Source organism: Puma concolor, chromosome D2, assembly GCF_028749965.1.
Source record: "Puma concolor isolate L17-30 chromosome D2, mPumCon1.1.hap2, whole genome shotgun sequence".
NCBI classification, from domain to species: domain Eukaryota; kingdom Metazoa; phylum Chordata; class Mammalia; order Carnivora; family Felidae; genus Puma; species Puma concolor.
The window spans coordinates 8300376-8321006 of record NC_141677.1 but is presented as its reverse complement, the minus strand read 5'-3'; the positions used below and the strand labels follow the sequence as shown (position 1 = coordinate 8321006).

The 20631-nt window shown below is 49.0% G+C and overlaps 1 protein-coding gene and 1 long non-coding RNA gene across 2 annotated transcripts; one reads left to right on the top strand and one right to left on the bottom strand.

The window, feature by feature from the left end:
* Positions 1 to 790: 790 nt before the first annotated feature.
* LOC147575757 (uncharacterized) lies at positions 791 to 2562 on the bottom strand. The gene is made up of 2 exons (XR_015241528.1): positions 2315 to 2562; positions 791 to 1331 (listed from the first exon to the last, which is right to left on the bottom strand). It is a non-coding gene; the product is annotated as an uncharacterized LOC147575757 (long non-coding RNA).
* A 120-nt stretch (positions 2563 to 2682) lies between these two features.
* Positions 2683 to 20631, top strand: ACTA2 (actin alpha 2, smooth muscle). The gene is made up of 9 exons (XM_086679549.1): positions 2683 to 2815; positions 6596 to 6750; positions 8468 to 8596; positions 11097 to 11207; positions 13240 to 13324; positions 14131 to 14292; positions 15724 to 15915; positions 17313 to 17494; positions 20337 to 20631. Exons 2-9 carry the CDS (start codon positions 6622 to 6624, stop codon positions 20478 to 20480), a joined length of 1134 nt encoding a protein of 377 aa, XP_086535675.1. The 5' UTR covers positions 2683 to 2815; positions 6596 to 6621; the 3' UTR covers positions 20481 to 20631.

The following is a 20631-nucleotide window of genomic DNA, read 5'->3' as shown; positions in this document are numbered from 1 at the left end:
GACAGAGCACAGCAGGGCCAGGCCAAGCCCTGCCGGTGTGGTTAGAGGGGCGTGTGCAGTGGGAGCTGGGGGAGTTTGTCCACTTGGGCCGTCTTAGGACAACTCAGCCTTTGGATCTGAGAATTCCAGGACCCGGAGAATTTCAAGAATGGGAGACAGGAGGGGTGCCTTGCTCTCACTGTGTCTTCTCAGACAAAATGAATTGTATGAGCTGAATAAAATAGCTAATGAGTGTGATCCATCCAGAGGAAATAATTCGTATGGCCTAAATTTTTGACAGTGGCCAAAAAGTCACTTTCCTACCAGAATCCAGGTTGTATGGATGTTCGCCAGCATTGACGTGGCTCAATTTAAACCTACCAGGTGATGGGGACAGAGAATAAGCAAGACGTTGGTAGGCAATTATTGAATACTCACTGCTGACTCAGCTCTGGACTGGGCCCCAGCGAGCATTACACTTGTCCCAGATCTTAAGGGATTTACACTGAATCATCACTGGATAAGGTTACCAAGATGGTGTGTGTGATGTTTGTAGAACAGCACGTCTGGAGAGGATTCTTGACTATGTGCTTATAGTTTGGAATTTATTTTATAGTTTTCCTGAATTGCAATCAAGTCATCAGGCACTTCTGTTTTCCTAATTGGCCCGTAACTCCTTGGATACGGAAGGTATCTGGCCGCTTGGCTGGAGATTTCTTCGTGCACACACGCACTCATCCGATGCTGTTTTCTCTCAGCGGGGAGACTTGGATGGGGCACGACAGTATAAATCTCAAACCCAGACAGCGAGACCATTTAATCACTTGCTCGGAAGTTTATTTTAAGTTATAGGTCCTCCCTGGTTAGTATCATAGATGAAGAAAAGAGAGAAAGAGACGGGGGAGGCAGAGAGGGAAGGAGGGAAGGAGAAAGAAAAAAAGGGGGGGGGAAACATGGAGGAAAGACCAAATCTTGAGTCTCCTTGCGTATCTCTTTATATCACAGTCTGGTTATTGCCAGAGCGGTGGATGTCCACGAGGAAGAAAATGACGTACGAATCATAAAGGTGAATACCCAGGCTCTTGTCCTTGGCGTTTAGAGGACCATTCACTTTACAAAGTTAACCAAGCACGACACAGATTGTGTTTGAGACAGGAACATGACCTCTATACTCAGATTGGCCCCCTAACCAGGAAAATAAGGAATTTTTGCTTCACATGATCTCTGTGATTAAAAACCATTGGCTTTGTCTCCCAAGCCCAATTTTACATTATATTGTGTAGTCTTCATAGTTGAACGTTCAGACGGTTGTGTTTTCTGGTTGTTAAAAACTAGACACAGTTGAGAAAGTCCTGAAAAACAGAGAGAAATCTATTACTATTTAGTCTTTAGCCGTTTGAAATTTTCTTTAAAAAAAATTTTTTTTTAAGTTTATTTATTTTGAGAGAGAGAGTGAGAGAGAGAGCAGGGAGAGAGAGAATCCCAAGCAGGCTCCACACTGTCAGCGCAGAGCCCGATGAGGGGCTCAAACGCGCAAACCGTGGGATCACGACTTGAGTCGAAACCAAGAGTCGGGAGCTTAACAGACTGAGCCACTCAGGTGCCCCTGCCATTTGAAACCTTCTAACATTCGACAGTGCAATTTCTCAGAGATGAATATATGTGTATGCGTGTGCGTCCCACACATCTAACATGCCAGACACGGTCACTGCACAGCTGGCCACAGCTGTAAAATAAAGCCATTCGTTCTGGGATTTTTCTCACGGATCAGCGGTCCAGAAATACCCGTGATATCCATCACAAATATTTCTGTTATGGATTTAGTTAGAACCCTGGCTTGGAGGAGGGGAGCGGACAAACGAAAAGCCATGGAAGCTTATCCACTGACACTTGGGAACGAGAGCTTAAAGCCAGATTCCTGCCTCAACGACACTACCTGTCTTTGAGAAATGAGTGGGCCACCTGATCTCTCTCTCTCTCACCTGTCAAACGTGTCAGCAGGTAGAGAGCAGGGTCAGAGAGACCCCTCAACTTGAACACGCCCCTTTCTCTCCCAAACTGCATCTATGACAGGGCGCCGCGGCAAAGGAACAGCCCGTAATCGTTCGGCTACGTTACTCAGTGACACGTCGATAGGCCTAGCTGATGTCCCCAAGTAGTGGAGGCCATGCCGACCCCCAAGCTCCTCTGTGAAGAACGTGGGCCCGTCAACCCTGCCTGCGTGTCAATTCCTGCTCCCACAAATACCCTGCTTGGGCTCCGTTTATCAACATAGCATGACTACCATTAAATCATGGCGAGCTCTCTCTCTATTTATGAACAGTTGAAACAATACCTTTCTTCATTGCAGGCCTCCTTTGTGAGAGAATGTTTTAAAAGTCCCTACTTCTCGAGGCCGCTCCTCTCTGTGCTCGGCTCTATTAGGAAATGCCCTGGAATGCCAGTGAGACCGTGGGCTGGCTTCTTCTGCAGAATGTGTAGACGGGGCGTGCACCTGCCCCACCGCTCGAGCCCCGGGCGTCCGGGCATCTCAGCAGTTGCTCTGAAGGCCCCGGGTGTTTATCTCCCCTCAGGCAGCTGACCTGCCTCCCGTTTCTTGAGCAGAGCAGTGGAATTTGGTGGAAGAGACCCAGACCTCCGGCCACCCAGATTAGAGAGTTTTGTGCTGAGGTCCCTATATGGTTGTGTTAGCCTGAACGCCAGGCCCAAGTCTGTCTCTGTTCCTTGTTTGGGAAGCAAAGGGGAGGGAAGCAGGCCAAGGGGCTATATAACCCTTCAGCGTTCAGCTTCCCTGAACACCACCCAGAGCGGAGAAGCCCAGCTGAGCGCTGTCAGGGTAAGTGGCTCGGACCCAGGGCTGTGACTTCCCCATCCCGGCGGCTTTGACATTACTCAGTGCACTCAGACGTCATCTGCAGAGATTTACTTGGGCTTGTGCCCTCTGCAATTTCTGAATGAACATTGTAGTACTAAGATGATTGTAGCTTTTAGCTTCCCATTATCTAATATTAAGAACAAAGTTAAGATGCGGTTTGGCGTGGGGGGAGGAGGAAAGGAAGACGGAACAGAATCTGTGTGTCCCCTGCACCATCTGTTTATGCTACATCCACAGCCCAGGTCTGGCTGTGCTCTTTCAGAGATGCAACCTAGCAATTTCCAGTGAGTTACGCGTTTATTTCTACTTAGGCACCAGGGATTCTAGTACTTTTTGAGGCTCGCTTTGGCATGGAGATTTTTCATCGGATGGTATTTTCGGGGCCGCTGGAGGCGCCTGGAAATGCATTTGAGAAGTGAACAGAGTCTAGTGGCCTCGTCTTTGGTATTGGCTGTTTACGTGCTCGCATCAGGGTTCCTGTGGCTGTAATTGGTAGTGTCTTCTGTAGCAAAGGCACGTCTGTGAACCTACACTCCAGGCTGTGCCTCGCACGCTCCACTGGTCATTTGCAGCAGGAAACAGGCTGTATCTTTCTCTGTGAATAAAGAGGGAGGGAGCGGCTGACAGCTGCTTGTGTGTCAGCCTAAGGGACGTCTGGTTTGCATTTCTCTCTCCCCGCAGCGAAGTGGCAGTCCCCGGGCTGAACCTCGCTGGAAATCGGGGCTTGGCCGCTTCAGCCCGGACTAGACTTTCCACACTGAGATTTGCCTTCATTCTGTGATCCATGACTAAATATGGTTTGCATTTCAAGACGGATGAGCTGGGAACTGTAGTGTTCTTCCTCCCCCACTACCCCCCCCCCTTCCCCACACTAACTACTCATTTTTGGCACAAGATGCAGGCAAAGCAGTTGGAACAACCCCCCGACCAGGGTGCAGTTCCAAACGCAGACGCTCGCCTGTGTTTTACCTAATTAGGAAATGCTTTGCTCCAAACCCGGCTGCTCATTCAGGTCAGATAAGGCTTGGACACCACTGAGTCGGCTTCTTTCCGGGGACACAGAGACTTCTCCAATGACAGTGCTCATCCGAGAGATTAGAAAATCCCTCCTGGGCTTTTTTGTCTGTTTGTTTTGTTTTATACCAAATAAAAACACGTTTACTGGCTTTTGAGATTTTTTAAATTTTCCGCATGTTTGCTGATGCTCTGGGGCAGCCTGCTTTTTCTGCAGTATGTTCAAGCTCCAAGCCCTCCCGGCCAACAAAAGAGTTAGGGAAGGGGACGTGCACTCCTGGTGACCGTCCTGTCACATTCTCAGAGCGTCCTATATCCAAGTATGTCGTCCTGTTTTCAGCATTTTGGGTTTGGAAAGTCTGCTTAGTGCATCCACAGAGAGCCCGCCACTGGGGCTGGCCGCCTCTGACACACGCCTCCGACTCTCACTTCTTGTCCTGTCTTGTCTCCTCTACGTATCTCACTTCTCCACTCCCCTCGTCCTTCCGTAGGACGGAAGCCAATCACAGGAATGCCGAGCGGTATCCAGCATCTGGAAAGGGCAGGGAGGGGTGGGGAAGGAAAGAGCAAGCCATTGGCAAGTCTTGTTTTCCGTTCTTAGGAGTGGAATCCACAGGTCAAGGATCCCCATGCTACGCCTGAAGGCAGTGTGGAAAGAAAGCAAAAACTAGAAATAAAGAGGGCGGGATAATGATCATAGTGCTATCATGCTGTCAATGATCATCCCTTTAAAACTCACATTTATGGGCATCCGTAATGTGTTTGCCACTACAAAGCATTTCAAATGCTTTTTAAAAATCTAACCCCCCATTGTAAGAGCTCTGTATAGCACATACTGATATTATTGCTGTTTGACAGAGAAGGAAACTGTGATTTAGAGATGTTAAATACCTTACTAGGTCGCAGGCTATAATCATCATTCTCTGCCATCTCCGTGGTCCTAACTTTACCAGCATTGGGATCTTGCATAAGGCACTTCAATGCCTTGAGTCTTGATTTCCTTGTTTGTCAATGGGAGAGAATAGTACCCGTCCTGGATTTTAAAACGCATCGCCTCAGTGGAGATTCATGCTTTTGCGAAGGGTTACACAGCATTCCGAAAGAAACAGCACTGATTTCGTGGGAATGATCTGGCAGAGCTCCAGAACAAAAGCAAAAGTTTTTTTTTTTCTTCTTCTTCTTCTCCTACATCCCAGAAATTTCCTTTAAAGAATTGCATTTTATATCTGGGTCAGGGTGTGCAATGGGTTCACCAACTTAGAAGAATCTTCCTCAGCTTGAAATCCTAAGCTCTCAAAGTCGGGCAGACAACGGTGGGTGTCCCTCTTTTTATGGGATAATTCTGCTTGGAAAAATGGAAGGGAATCTGAATTGAAAGTCCAGGGGGTAGCCAAGGACACTTGGTCTCTGATTCAACTCTGCCTCCAGTGCCCTGTGTGCCCTTGAGCAAAACACTTCCTCTGGGTTTTCTCATTAGTAGAAATGAGGGCATTGCATGCAAATGGTCTCTCTAAGGGACCTGTTCTCCAAAGCTGCTGCTTTGCTCCCACTTTCCAGATTTTGTTATAGGCTCGGAGCTTAAGAGTTGGATATTCAAAATATTGAATACATGCCCAATTTAGAAAATATTACAAAACCCAGGGTAGATCATTAAAAACACCTACAAAACCCACTGTCTCAAAATAATACTCATCGACATCTTGGCAAATACAATTGACCTGTTTTCAATGCATAAATGTACATTTTTAAATAGGATCATACAATGTTACTTTCTCTAATCTATTATTCTTACATAGAATATACCTTTTCCCTATCTCTTAATTTATCTTTCCTAATGGCAGCAAAATATTATACTATGGTATGTGTAACTTATTAGACTCTCCCTCGCTTGGATTTTAGGTTAGCTGTGATTTTTATTAATGGAGAATAACTGTGGCCCCTAAAATTTCAAGCACCTTCTTAGAAAGTTTCAATTGTTTTTAATGTTTCTCCAAAGGTAAAATAAAAGTTCTCAGGACCAAAAGAGATTTTTCTTCTTCTTTTTTTTTAATGTTTATTTATTTTTGAGTGAGAGACAGAGTGTAAGTAGGGGAGGGGCAGAGAGAGAGGGGGACACAGAATCCGAAGCAGGCTCCAGGCTCTGAGCTGTCAGCACAGAGCCTGATGTGGGGCTCAAACCCACAAACCATGAGATCATGACTTGAGCCGAAGTCAGACGCTTAACCAACCCAGGAGCCCGGAGATTTTTCTTTTAAACACCTTCCATTCAACATTTCCAAATATTCACATGCAGCCTGACCCTCAAAACCTACCTTTTAAAGAAAATAGTTAAAAGTTATAACATATCTAGAAAAATGTGTTCGGGCCGATGCAGACAGCATATTCCAGAAACTTCTCTCCCACGTGACACGTTAATCGGATCTTCCTGTCTGCGCTCTGCGGTTGTTCATTTATTCACCTGCTTGGTTATTCTTTAAAGTGCCCAGGAGCACCTGTGACGTGCTGGCCACCGTGCTAGAGGTCAGTTGTATGAATGTGGAAGTCTGAGTTCTGGCGTCAGTCTAATTACGGTACGTTGAGGTAGATGCTGTGTTGTATAAGGGTCAGTGGAATGCGCTCCGGGAGTACAGAGAAGGACCCCACATCCCTTCTGGAAGGTGCGAGTGGTCAGTGAAATGACATGGCTGCTGGATGACAGCGGGGGCGGCTTCCTTCCTGTTCCCCTAGGACCCTGTGAAGCAGCTCCAGCCGAGATGTGCGAAGAAGAGGACAGCACTGCCCTCGTGTGTGACAACGGTTCTGGGCTCTGTAAGGCCGGCTTTGCTGGGGACGATGCTCCCCGTGCCGTTTTCCCATCCATTGTGGGGCGCCCCAGGCATCAGGTGAGCAATATTGTACTGCGATTATGTAACGTGATGAATATCGCCTCATCGACCATCGCATGACAAGACACAAATGTATCCAGAGAACAACCGTATACCTTAAAAGCACACGATGTCGCACACCAGATTTATTCAAGAAAAGGAAGGTTGGATTGCAGTAGAGCGAAACAGGGCTACACATCAGGCCCCTCTGTGACGGGGTGCCCGTGAGTACCCACAGTCTGTCTATTGCTTTCTGCCCAGAAATTATGTGACCTTGTTAAAAATACACCTCTGGTGATGGATGTGTAGGAGTAAGTGTGAATTTCACATATGATATAGACAGATTATCTGGTGGGTGACTATCAGATATAAAGTTCACCTCTCAGATATAAGTTCACCTCTTTGTCTCATGATCATTATCATCATCAGAAATACTATGAGGTACCTAACAATGTGTACCTCAGCTACTCTTTGGAAAGAAACTAAATTAAAGGCCGAGGGCACTCACTCTCAAAGATCTTGATATTAGGTGAAAGTGAGCGTTGTCACTGAATGTAATTTTACATACTTTAGGTGTCAGTGAAATATATGTAGACAGCCACATGTTAATTTCATAGAACATTACATATAAACAAAATATTGGGGGCAGCCATATGGTAAAAAACTGAGCCATATGGTAAAAAAAAAACCTCTCAGTTTTAGAAACTCTTCACGTCAGAAATATAGCTGCTCGTTGACCCTATCTGACTGATGTTCGTGGCTCTCAGTTTGGCATACGGTCACAAGAATGAATAATAGCCCCTTCCACTGAATGAAACCTGAGATGTTTCTTCGTTGAACTGTATGCATAGAGATATTTTGCACAAGCCACTATTTATGGATCTCTAGCAGCCATGCTGTTCTGCAATTCTAAAACAATCACCCCAGTGCAATTTAAAATCCCAGTAATGAGAATTCCCTTTCTTTTGTTTTTGTTTTTGGGTTTTTTTTTTGTTGTTGTTTTTTTAAGCTTCTGTTTATTGCGTTAAAGGGCACTTGGAATGAGCACTGGGTGTTATATGTAAGCGATGAATCATGGGACTCTATCCCCAAAACTAAGAGCACACCATCCACACTGTATGTTAGCCAACTTGGCAATAAATTATATTAAAAAATAAAAAAAAATAAAAATACTTCGGACTAGTTTAGGCAAATGTCTTACTGTTGATTGGTATGGATTTATCCATTAGAAACGAAGCACTGAGTGGTCATTTGTAGATATGATGCTTTTTCACATACTCTTGGGTGGGTGACAATTTTAATAGCTTAAGGGATTTATAAGAGCACGGTGCCATTTAACTAATATGTAAAATTTCATACATTCATTTAGCAAGTAATTGTTGAGTGACACATAAGTCCCTGGCAATTTGTTGTCTTGGTGAACAAGCCAACACAGCTTCTGTCCTAATAGAGCTTGCTAAGAAATACGGCAGACAAAAAAAAAAAAAAAAAAAAAAACCGCAACGTAAAGTTGCTTCCCCCACAGGGCCCTCTGCTATTTGGAGACTGCTTCAGGCCTGTTGCCAATCAACTGAGGGATGTTGCTTCAGAGCATAGTGACCCTAAGACAGAATGTCATGTTCCTGATACCAAAAGAGGAACTTTCTACCGCAATGACTTAACCCTTTGTGACTGGATTGTCATCAGTCCACGAGTCCTGGGGGAGGCTGACTTGTGCTGTGTTGAATCTTTGCAGGGAGTGATGGTGGGCATGGGACAAAAGGACAGCTACGTGGGGGACGAAGCACAGAGCAAAAGAGGAATCCTGACCTTGAAGTACCCGATAGAACATGGCATCATCACCAACTGGGACGATATGGAAAAGGTACTGGAGGTTCTCTGTGCGCGGAGCCCTCAGGATGCCTGGTTTCTGTGGCTCCTGGTTCATAGTATCTTGTTACTGTTGAAAAAAAAAATCCTGAAATACGTCTTTAAAAACACGCACACACAAATCTCTTGCCTAACAGGGTTTCTACGCTAATCAGAGGGATAGTGTTCTGTGGATTCGAGCCGTAGCCATTTGCCAGTGGTGGGAATTGAGAGCCTGTTGCACTGGATTACCTTCCTAAGGCCAGCAGGTGGGGGGGTGGGCGGGGAGGGGGGAACAACACTCCCACTCCTGCCCCCCACCGCCTACTGGAGGCGGGGAGGCAAGGACTCCCAGTGGAGGAGAGCTGGGTGAAGCCCCGCCCCGCCCATGCTCCTTTGAAAGCTTTTCATTAACTCACCCTGAACGTTTTTTTTGAAGTATTTTAGTTTTCACTCTAGAAGGGAGAACCATGCATTGCGGTTTTGGGACATTCCTGAAAGTTCCCCAGCGCACTGAAGCACAAGGAGCAGACAAACATTTTTAAATAAGTATTTGAGAAAGTGCCTCTCTGTGTTGTATGAAGAGAGTGCTTTAAAACCTCCCAGATTCATATAAAAGAGCTTCCGAGAAGAGTTAAATCCTAGGATTTTGATGTTTGGTATTAGGCATCATAGACACGCAAGCGATCGGAGAAAAAACAGAAAGACCAATGAGAACATGACACTAATTCTGTTAAGGTAGCAAAATATATTAGAACCACAATATCTGGACTTTTGTCAGCTCCCTACACACATGCGCACACACAACTCACACATGCTCACACACATACACATACAGGCACGCACACGCATACCCACGTGCACGCTCATTCACACACACGCACACTCACACAGACACACAGACTCACACACACACACAGGCACACGCATGTACACACGCTCTCAGAAAGTGGTATTGCCAGAATTGATCAGCAATAATGCCGAAGCCTCTAGCTCTCTATAAAAATTGCATTTCCTTAGGTTTGCTTAGTCTGAGAGGCTGGGTTTGGTTAAGGCTGCAGTTTGCGCTGAGAGACGCTGTTAACGGCAGCAGGAAATGCTCTTAAGAGCTTCCCCGTGGAGCTGGCAGCATCTCAGACTGCAGGCAGAGCACTGGGATGAATATAGTCGTCATTTCTAAAATCTGAATTTAAAGCGTCTTCGGGAGAGAGAGAGGCGAGGGGGGTGGGCAGAGAGGTTTGTGGGCGGGGCTGGGGGGGATCAGCTGTATCGTCAGTGCTGTTCCAGAATAGCCACAGTATATAATATGACTGGCGGGATTTCTTGAGCTCTCTGCCGTTTCTACTCCCTCAGAGGGGTATAACTTTCAAGCTCCCTAGTTCTTTTCTAGAAACCGCAAATTCAACACCGGAGAGACTGGGACAAGACCAATCTAGCTTTCGTCCATTTGTCAATTTTCACGAGCTGTTCTTGTTTGGTTTTCATTCTGGATGAATCTAATACTCCTGGTGCCAGGGGAGAATTTCCAGGCCTTTAGAAATCATTAATTTAGACTTCTTTGCAATGGTGTGTTCTCTTTGGCATCTGATGATTAAAGAGGACGCTCAACCATGAAGCAAACTCACGACCGGAGAACATCATACAAACACGCTATGAATAGGCGCAGGCTTTTTGGGAAGCACCTGAAGGTCAAGTACCTGACCACGAATGGGAGGTTCTGAGGGCACCACCGAAGGCAGGCTTCAGCCAGCCCTGGAGAGCAAGGAGGGGAGGGAGGAGGCAGGGAGACCCGTCCTCTTAGCATACATCGCGGAGGGAAATTTCCTGAAATGTGTTAAAAAGGCAACTAGATTTTTTTAGGTCAGCTTCGTTCTCCCATTCGCACATTCACTCATTTGTCCTCTTGCTTGCTAAACTAAACCATTTTGCCATGAATATTCACCAAAGTGGAAGGAGGAGGAAAGATACGGTTTGCGCCTGGCTGGCTCAGTCGGTAGAGCATGAGACGCCTGATCTCAGGGTTGTGAGTTCCAACTCCACCTTGGGCACAGAGATTACTTTAAAAAAAGTTATAGCTGACTAACAGGAATATTTATTCTGGGCCAGCCCCTGGACTAAATAGTAACCGTAGGGCTCTTGCAAAGACATGCTAGTTATTTTGATATTACCCATGGTGACGTGAGCCGGGAAGGGTTAAAATTTGCCTAAGCTCACACAACCAAGAAATGGGGGTTGAGTTGGGATTTGAACCCATTTTGACTTCAGATTCTGTGCCATCCTGGCCCATAGACCTGGGTTTGGGATTTTGCTCAGTCGCTTACGAGCTGTGAATCCTTGGGTAAGTTACCCACAATCTCTGGGCTGCGGTGCCCACGTCAGTAAAGTTGTGGACATCTGATGAGTGCTTGTAACATTCTGCTTGATCCTGGTTTCATTTAGCTCATTCCAGCCCCTCTCTGGGGTCTGTAGCCTTCCGTGACGTTGCATCATTGTGTTTCTCCTCCGTCCCCCGCTAGATATGGCACCACTCTTTCTACAATGAGCTTCGTGTCGCCCCCGAAGAGCATCCAACTCTGCTCACCGAGGCGCCCCTGAACCCCAAGGCCAACCGGGAGAAAATGACCCAGGTGAGCATCCACTCCAGGATCCAGCATTTGGGGTTAGGGGACAGTCCTGTTGGAAAGGGGCGGGGCAGGACAGCAGAGAGATGGTGTGCCCAGCGGCCCCCTCACAGACCAACAGCTTTCCAGGGACTCCGGGGAGGCCAGAGACAGTAGCGTGGCCGTGGTAACTCACATCCTTTCTGCAGAAACTGCCCCGTGACTCCAAAAGCAATAGGAAATGAAAATATTTCATTGTCAAAGGTGCTACGTTAGCTTAAAAACTTCCAAGGAGAAATCATTTCAAAGTACGGCAGGAAGTTGGTTCTTAGGTCAGAGAGAGGTTTGCAAACTGGATCTGTCACTCATCAGCTACGTGAGTTTAATGAAGCCACTTCATTTCTTTGAGTTTTAGTTTCCTTGTCCATCTATACATGGGGAATAATATTAGTGCTATCGCTTTTCAAAGGGCTGGCGTGAAGATCAACGGGGCAAAATGTTAAATGTGTTTCATGGTGCCTCATATAGTAAACATTCAACAAAGAATAGTTAATTTATTTATTTTTTTAATTTGTTTTTGAGAGAGAAAGAGACAGAGTGTGAGCAGGGGAGGGGCAAAGAGAGGGAGACACAGAATCCAAAGCAGGCTCCAGGCTCTGAGCTGTCAGCACAGAGCCCGATGCGGGGCTTGAACTTGTGAGCCAGGAGATCATGACCTGAGCCGAAGTTGGATGCTTCACCCAATGGTTTTTATTGGCACTCTTGTGACTAGGCTGAAACTCAAAGACCTTATAGCAGGAGACCATCCATTCCACCAGCCAGACAAGGTTTGCAGTTTGGATGAGCTATCGAATAAAAAATCTGCTGTCAATTTAACGCTTGCTATAGTTAAGCTCTGGGTTAAGCATTTTACATGCATGGTCTCTTTAAATCTTAGCAACGCGAAGCATGTTATATTATATAAATGACTATATAATTATATATCTGATTATATAAATGAATCATTCAAGGATCCAATACATAAGACTGTCCCAAGGTCACACAGCTAGACGTGCCAGAGCCTGGAACTGACCTAGGATCTTTTGGCCTTGGAGAACAATCCATAGAAATCATAGAAATACTGTATGGCTTCTTCCCCAGAAGAGCTCTTGCTGATTACCCCAACACATGCGTGGTCATTCTCTCCAGGGGACATCTGTGTGCCTGGGAGTCACTCCGTGAGGCAAGCGATGTCATTTCTGATGGGCGTGATCGTCCTTGTGAATGGTGTGGAGGCAGAAAAATATTTGGGAAGCATGGCTCTCTAGCAAACCATGTCAGACATTCTGGGGGATGGCCCAGGGGGGGCTTCGCCGGTGGAGAAATGGAGGCCCGTGGGCACGTTTGTGGGCACACACTTCTCATGAGTGACCTGGAGGGGCTCCCATTCTGATCTTGTCCCCAGACCACATGAGTTGAGGCCCTGCCATTCACACGTGGCCCTCTGCTATCAGTGGGCACATCTTGTCTTCCAGGAATCAAGGTCTCGTCCACAGCAGCCAAAGTGGCCTCAGAGTCTAGGGCTGGCATTGACTCAGCAGCTCCCTGGAAAGTGGAAGAGGTTAAAAGGAACTTCAGACAAATCACAGAACTGGGCTAATCCAAACCCATCTTAGCTTCTGGTTTAAAAGGTCTTCTCCTATAGACTAGAGACGTCAAAACTGGAATGCTGTCTTTCCTTGGTCCTTTGGCTTTGATATCATGCGTGCGTCCTCGACTGCCCACACTCGAGCTCCCCTAGACCAAACTCCTCCGTTCACAGTTGAGACACCAGGAAGGAAGGCCACAGAAGTCAGCTGTTAGTCTAGCAAGCCCTCCTGGGTCAAGGTGCCAGGGCCAAGGACAGAGCCCTCACAGCCCCTGCCAGTCACATGTGCATCGCCCCCCTGCCCCAGTCTCCTCTGCCCAGAGCCAGGCGGGTCCATCTGTATTCTGAGCCCACCCGCAAGAGGTGCTCTCCTGAACATTCTTGCTGAGACTGGAGACATCACTAACTTAAGCTCTTTCGGTTGCTTTGCAGATTATGTTTGAGACGTTCAATGTCCCGGCCATGTATGTGGCTATTCAGGCGGTGCTGTCCCTCTACGCCTCTGGACGTACGACTGGTAGGTGGACGCGGTATTGGGGGCCGCGACCGGGAGCACCATCCGTTGTGGGCTTTGATGGTTATCAACATGGCGTTTGGATGGCCTGGGGTGGGGGGTAGTTAGAACTGACAGGGCTAATCCCAGCCCTGAAAGGTCTTCCTTCCACCTTTAAAAACAAGCCCTGGAGGGGTGCCTGGATGGCTCTGTTGGTTGAGCGGCTGGCTCTCGATTTCGGCTCAGGTCATGATCTCACGGTTGGTGAGATCGAGCCCCAAGTCAGGTTCTGTGCGGAGAGCGTGGAGCCTGCTTGGGATTCTCTCTCTGCCTTCTCTCTCTGCCTCTGCTCGCGCTCTCTCTCAAAATAAATAGGGGTGCCCGGGTGGCTAAGTCGGGAAGTGCCCCACTTCGACTCAGGTCATGATCTCATGGTCCGTGGGTTCGAGCCTCACGTCGGGCTCTGTGCTGACGGCTCGGAGCCCGGAGCCTGCTTCGGATTCTGTGTCTCCCTCTCTCTCTGCCCCTCCCCTGCTTGTGCTCTATCTCTGTCTCTCAAAACTGAATAAATGTTCAATAAACAAACAAATACGTAAATAAGCTTGAAAGAAATAATGAAAATCAGCCCTCAAGCTCCTATTTCCAGCAGGACTTTTTCTCTCTTCCTGCTCTTTCTTTATGTTCCCCAAGCCTGTCCTGCCTCGCCTCTCCTGCCACATGCTTTCTCTCTTTTTCAAGCCAGAGGCTCAGAAACTCCCCCTTCTCCTGGGCCAGCCAGGGACCACGCACCGGGGGCCGTGGTGACTTTCGTCGTGCGATTTGTCCCCCAGGCATTGTGCTGGACTCGGGAGACGGGGTCACCCACAACGTGCCCATCTACGAGGGCTACGCCCTGCCCCACGCCATCATGCGTCTGGACCTGGCCGGCCGCGACCTCACCGACTACCTCATGAAGATCCTGACAGAGCGCGGCTACTCCTTTGTGACCACCGGTGAGCGAGGCCCGTGGGAGTGAGGGGCGGGGGTGCAGGGGCCGCGTCTTCTTCCCGGGAACCTCGAGGACCCTGGCCACCATCCAGGGACGTGACGGGAGGGGACCGTGCAGCTGGCAAGGCCTGCCTCGGACGCTCAGAGCAAAGCACCTTCTTTCTTGAGAAGAATGGTGAGAACCTCCAGCGTAAGCTCGTCAGGGGCCTGTGACTTGGACACTTTTTAACCTCCTCTGTTCACAAGTGGGAAGCTGAGAGTGCAGAGATGGAACGCAATGAATGTGGCACACTGGTTGGCGGGCTTGGTGACATCTAGGTAGGGCGTGGGTCCCAGTTCTGCCACGCACTAGTGGGGGTGACCCAACTCACCAACCTGCGGCCTCCTCATCCGTGAATAGGGTCTCACCCCCGACGTGATTGCCGGATTAAGTGATACCGACACTGAGTAATTCGGTATTTGTAAGTCAGTAATTCAGTGATTGTTAGCTGGCATGAAGGCCAACCTGGCAGGAAGCTATCCACGTGTCTTTGGCCTCTGTGTTGGTGGCCCCAGTGCGAACTTACAAGAGGCAGAGTCCCACGGTGCTAGACACGTTGGGATGTCCTCGGTGCGCACGGCCCTAACCGCCTTCCCTCCACTCATCCGTCAGACACTGTCCAAATGTCTCAGTTTCTGGACATGCCTCAGGTTTATTATAGACTCTGAGCTTGAGCCCTGTGGATGTTCAGGCTTCCTTCTGGGGTAGGGAGGTGAATTAATTCCTACATTCCTCTTCTCCCTGCAAAGAACCCCAGAATATCTCCCAAAGGTTCCAGGGGCCTGGATGGAACCCATAGCTTAGAAGTTCCAAGTGCAGGAGTCTGGAAGGGACTGGCCATCTGCTTCCTCCACACCTCCTTCAATGTGCATCACTGAGCCTTCTGGTCTAGGACTGGTCCTGAGCCAGGGCCTGCCTCCTTCTGGAAGGTAATGGATACACCAGTGGTGTAGCTACTGGGCCAAGCACCGTGGATCTGTGGAGCTTTTTGAAAACTGCGGGGGCCCCAAAGCATAAGATTTCAGCATAAGACTTCCTGGTCAATCGAAAATCCAATATGACAAACTAGTATAAAACACTTATAGCAGAGAGTGAATCGTTGCTCCTGAAAAAAAGAAAACATAAGGTACAGAAGGCTGCCCTCCTCTGCGCCTTTCCCTGGCTCGCTCCTTTCACTCCTGCCCAGCATTTCCCAGACAATCTTTTCCACGAGCCCACCATTCTGCCAGGGACAGAGTGGTTCCCTCAGGGACTCTCCATAGTTTCATTACCATCGCGGATGTGGGGCTGCAGAATGGCGAACTTACACCCCGTGAACCCACACCGCGGGAGAGACTGATGTGAGGCAGGTGGGTTTTTAGCACAGGCGCAAACCCTCGTGTCTGTATCTTGACAGCCGAGCGTGAGATTGTCCGGGACATCAAGGAGAAGCTGTGCTATGTAGCTCTAGACTTTGAAAATGAGATGGCCACAGCCGCGTCCTCCTCCTCCCTTGAGAAGAGCTACGAGCTGCCCGACGGGCAGGTGATCACCATCGGGAACGAGCGCTTCCGCTGCCCAGAGACCCTGTTCCAGCCGTCCTTCATCGGTGGGTCCCAGCGTCCCGTCCCCGGGAAGGGGAAGGCACCCTAACCCCCTGCATCCCCCTAGCCCCTGGCCATCAGCATCCTTCTGCATGGGGGGGACATGTGACAGGGCCACAGGACCAAATGCATTTCTAAACCAGGGCAAGGGAAAGAGTGTCACAGTTTTAGAGAGAGAAGGAGGCCAGGAAAGGAGTGTTTTTTCCTTATTTATTTTGAGAGAGAGGCAGGAAGAGAAAGTGCAAGCAGGGGAGGGGCAGAGAGAGGGAGAGAGAGAATCCCAAGCAGGCTGTGCTGTCAGTGCAGAGCCCAACGCAGGGCTTGAACTCATGCACTGTGAGATCGTGACCTGAGCTGAAACCAAAAGTCAGATACTCAACTGACTGAGCCACACAGGTGCCCCAGGAATTTTCTTTCTAAGCAAACACTGTCCGTGTGTCTGGAGAATGGTGAACAAATCAGATCTTGCCTGTGCTGAGGACACAGTAGAGCCATCAACAGATGGGGAGGATAACACTGAACGCTGAGACTGTGGGAGGAGTGGGGTGGGAGAGAGAAAAAGGGAAGAGCCTGTTCCTACATGAGCACTGACCTCGGACAAAGGTTAGCGTCGTTGTTTACAGAGGGTGGGCTCTGGGACGGGGGAGCCCGGGCTCAGTCTCAGTTCTACTTTCATGACCTTGGGAAGGAAGGCCACTTAACGCCCCCAAGCCTCTGTGTCTTCATGTGTAGAATGAGGATTGTGGGGCCCCTGGGTGGGTCAGTCAATTAAACGTAGGACTCTTGATTTCAGCTCGGGTCATGATCTCACGGTTCTTGGGTTTAAGCCCTGCGTCCGGCTCTGTGCTCACAGCTCGAAGCCTGCTTCAGATCCTCTGTCCCCCTCTCTCTGGCCCTCCCCCCTCTCAAAAATGAAGAAACATAAAAAAAAGAAGAGAAAGGAGCCTTGTCCAAATCGGATGAAGCACCTCCCCGGGGAGTCAGTGCCCTTCAGCGTTTGAGGGGTGTTCCCAAGGGAACAGGCCAAGCGACATGTGGGTGGTCCTGAGCTACGGCGGGGGTGCTGGCTCTGCACGGGACCCTCCGTGGGGGGCCTGAAGGCTCTGCCCTTCCTTGCACCCCACCTGGAAGTGAGTCTGTTAAAGATCAGCGATGTGATGTTGTAACCCTCCGCCCCTACGGTGCCCCATCAGGGCCTCCTGGCTAGATCCGACATGGAAGCACACGGAACATAACAAACAAGAGCCTTCTGGTCTCTCGGATGGGCGGTTCCTACACTGTGGTTCCTGCCGAGCTTCAGGCCACTGTGAGACTCCCCCCCACAGAAGCTCACACGGGTCTTCTGCGTCTGACCTGGGTGTCGTCCACCACCCGAGGGTCATGGCTTGTGTCTCCTTTGCAGGGATGGAGTCCGCCGGCATCCACGAAACCACCTACAACAGCATCATGAAGTGCGACATTGACATCAGGAAGGACCTGTATGCCAACAACGTCCTCTCCGGGGGCACCACCATGTACCCGGGCATCGCCGACCGCATGCAGAAGGAGATCACCGCCCTGGCGCCCAGCACCATGAAGATCAAGGTACGGTTCGGGGTCAGATGCTGCGGTTCTGCTGCTGGAGGTACCAACCCCGTCACCAGACGTGACGGGCTCTTCAGAGCAACACGTGTTACTCACGTGTGCTCATGGGTTCCAGGACTAGGTGGTGGTGGGTCCATGTCCACACGTTCCACTCTTTATTATTATTATTGATGTTTATTTTACTTTGAGAGATACAGAGAGAGAGAGCATGAGCAAGGGAGAGGCAGAGAGAGAGAGAGAGAGAGAGAGCATCCCAAGCAGGCTTTGTGCTGTCACTGCAGAGCCTGACGTGGGGCATCCATCTCACAAACCATGAGATCAGGACCTGAGCAGAAATCAAGGGTTGGACACTTAGCCAATGGAGCCACCCAGCTGCCCCCACAAATTCCACTCTTTATTGGCTATAAGTCAGTTCATAAGAGAAGCTAAGTTATTCTATACAAAATTTAATCTACAATTATCTTGTCTGTCAGCTACTTTCAAGGGTAAAGGTCACCAGAGCTCCCGTGTGTGCGTATCCCTTTATTTTTTTTTTATGGAGATATAGCTCACATATAACATTGGATTCGTTTCAGGTGTACAACCTAATTCAGTATTTGTATATATTGTGAAGCGATCACCGTAAGTCTAGACGATTTCCGTCATTGCTCTTAAAAATACACGCGTGTCGTTTCCCCCCATCACAAAAATAGTGCATCCACGTCTCGCAGAGACATTTAAAAAAAATCAGAGGAGCCACACATATTTCTGAAGAGGTTGAAAAGCCGTGGGTTCAATAGCATACGCTCCTCCTTCTATTACTAAAAGTGATCACCTGTCAGTGGCCGGGATTAGAGCTGTGTCTTCATCTCTGTCTGGTGCGCCTTTTGATCCGGGCGCTCAGAAGCGCAGAATCGCTCCGGGATGAGCCAGCTCAGTCCCCGAGCCACCAAAGACCCTTCTATTGTGTTCCGAGTCCCAGCGAAGCGAACTCAGAGATTAAACAGACACTGTTCTTTGGAGGCCAACTTAACATGTGCCCGGTGATTCCCGAAAGCTGTTATCACTCTCTGAAATCAGTAGGCCATGCTGGGACTCTCTGACCCCTGTCACAGGGAGCGGGAGAAAGGGCATTCCACGTGCAGATCACACACACGAGAAGTGTTCAGGCACCTTCTCTGTGATTTGCATTCCCTTCTCTTTCCCGGGAAGAGGGTTTGCAGATCACGTACAGAGTTCCAGACCAGAGCTCTCGGCCTGCGTCCCGGGCTCTGAAAGACTGCATGGTGACAGGAGAGACAGGTTCCTGAGGTTGGTGTTTCTTGGATGCTCCTCTGATCGGCTGTCTCCCCCCCCCACCGCCCCACCCCACACTGGAGGGAGAGACAGGAAACGAGCTCCGGGCTCACGGACAAAGCCAGCCTAGGTGGGGGTGCATTACAGCAGCTGCAGCCAGAGCTGGCTGGCTCCCGCTCCTCCAAACTCAGCTTCTGGAATAAAATGAATATGGAACTTTGGGCTCCGGTGCGGTGAGAGAAAACCGTTAAAAACCTGGGGCAGTAAAGGTTATGACATTAGGCGAAACTGAAACTGGAAGGAGGCTATAGAAACCCTGCACTGGCTTTAACCACTTTTCCGTAAATCTAAAATTACCCCCAACTGGAAAAGTTACTTCTAAAATGAAACGAAATGAAACAAACAAACAGACAGACAGACAAAAAGCCACCTGGGAGAGGTCCGGGTTTGAATACTGGGTCTGACAGGCATACAGCCAGTGGGACCTGTGCCTGTTGCTCCAACCTCTCTTGGGGCCACCTGGCTGGCTTCGTCGGTAGAGCGTGTGACTCTTGATCTTGGGGTTGTGAGTTTGAGCTCCACATCGGACGTGGAGTCTGCTTAAAGACGACAACAACAACAGCAACAACTCTCTCAGCCTCAGTTTCCCCACGTGTGGCAGGGCAGTACTCAATACTCTTTAAAGTGGTTATGAGAATAACTCATATAAAACGTTGAGCATAGTAGGCACGTGGTAAGTACTCAGTAAATATCAGCTACTTGTATTCAAAAATAAATGTTCAAACGGAGCTTGGGGGATAAACAGAAATGAAACCTTTCCCCCAGGGTTTCAGAAATACCTTGTCTTTTTGCCCAAATGTCCACATTTGTTTCTACCCAAGAATCTAAGTCTGGAGTGGATTTGGGAATGGCTTACCTGTAGCTATCTGTATTTTGGGCGATAGCAGGTGGAGGGGACCCCTGGACCCCGATTCACTGCTCTCTGCGTCCAAACCATTCATTTAAGAAACGTTAGCATGGCCTGCGTGTCAGGCCTGTGCAGCGGGAAAGCCAGTCAGTGCAGCTCAACTGGGAGCCACCCCAGGGAAGTGGTCATCCATCTGGGGGACCCCACGGTCTCAGTAGACATAATCAGGTGGAGCAAGACTCGTCTCGTAAGTTCTGGCACAATCGAAGCTTCTCGTTGAGGATGCTGGTGTCGTGCTGAGTTCTGAGACACAGCGTCTGAGACATCATCAGTGTCCTTGAGTGGAGGCCATGCAGGATTTGGGGCCCACGTTTAGTTTCTCATTTCATAGACCAACACCCTTAGAGTTGTTACAGGTGCTTTGGAATAGATTGTGTAAAAGAAACCAGAGGAACAAATGCGCTCATTGGAGAGTCTCTAACTTCACAGCCTAGTCACATCCCTTGGGTTGGGGGTGGGGTTGGGGTTGGGGTTGGGGTTAGGCATCTGACAGCCAAGACTGTCCCACCGTCCGTGGAACCTGAGCTGCGTGGACCATGGTGGCACGTCCGGCCCTACCCTAATTCGCTAACCGTCCTTCTGTCTCCTCCCGGCCAACAGATCATTGCCCCTCCGGAGCGCAAATACTCTGTCTGGATCGGGGGTTCCATCCTGGCCTCTCTGTCCACCTTCCAGCAGATGTGGATCAGCAAACAGGAATACGACGAGGCCGGGCCATCCATTGTCCACCGCAAATGCTTCTAAAACACTTCCTTGCTCTCTTGTCTGTCTCTGGCACACAACTGTGAATGTTTTGTGGAGTAACGCCTTCGATTCTTTTCCAAATCATTCCTAGCCAAAGCTCTGACTTGTTACCTACGTGTTTTTTAATAAATCTGAAATGTGTTACTGGTAA

Coding starts and splice junctions, on each gene's coding strand:
- ACTA2 (XM_086679549.1), top strand. CDS start 6,622: ATGTGCGAAGAAGAGGACAGCACTGCCCTCGTGTGTGACAACGGTTCT. Junction 8,597..11,096: donor ACTGGGACGATATGGAAAAG/GTACTGGAGGTT, acceptor GTCCCCCGCTAG/ATATGGCACCACTCTTTCTA. Junction 17,495..20,336: donor CCAGCACCATGAAGATCAAG/GTACGGTTCGGG, acceptor CCCGGCCAACAG/ATCATTGCCCCTCCGGAGCG.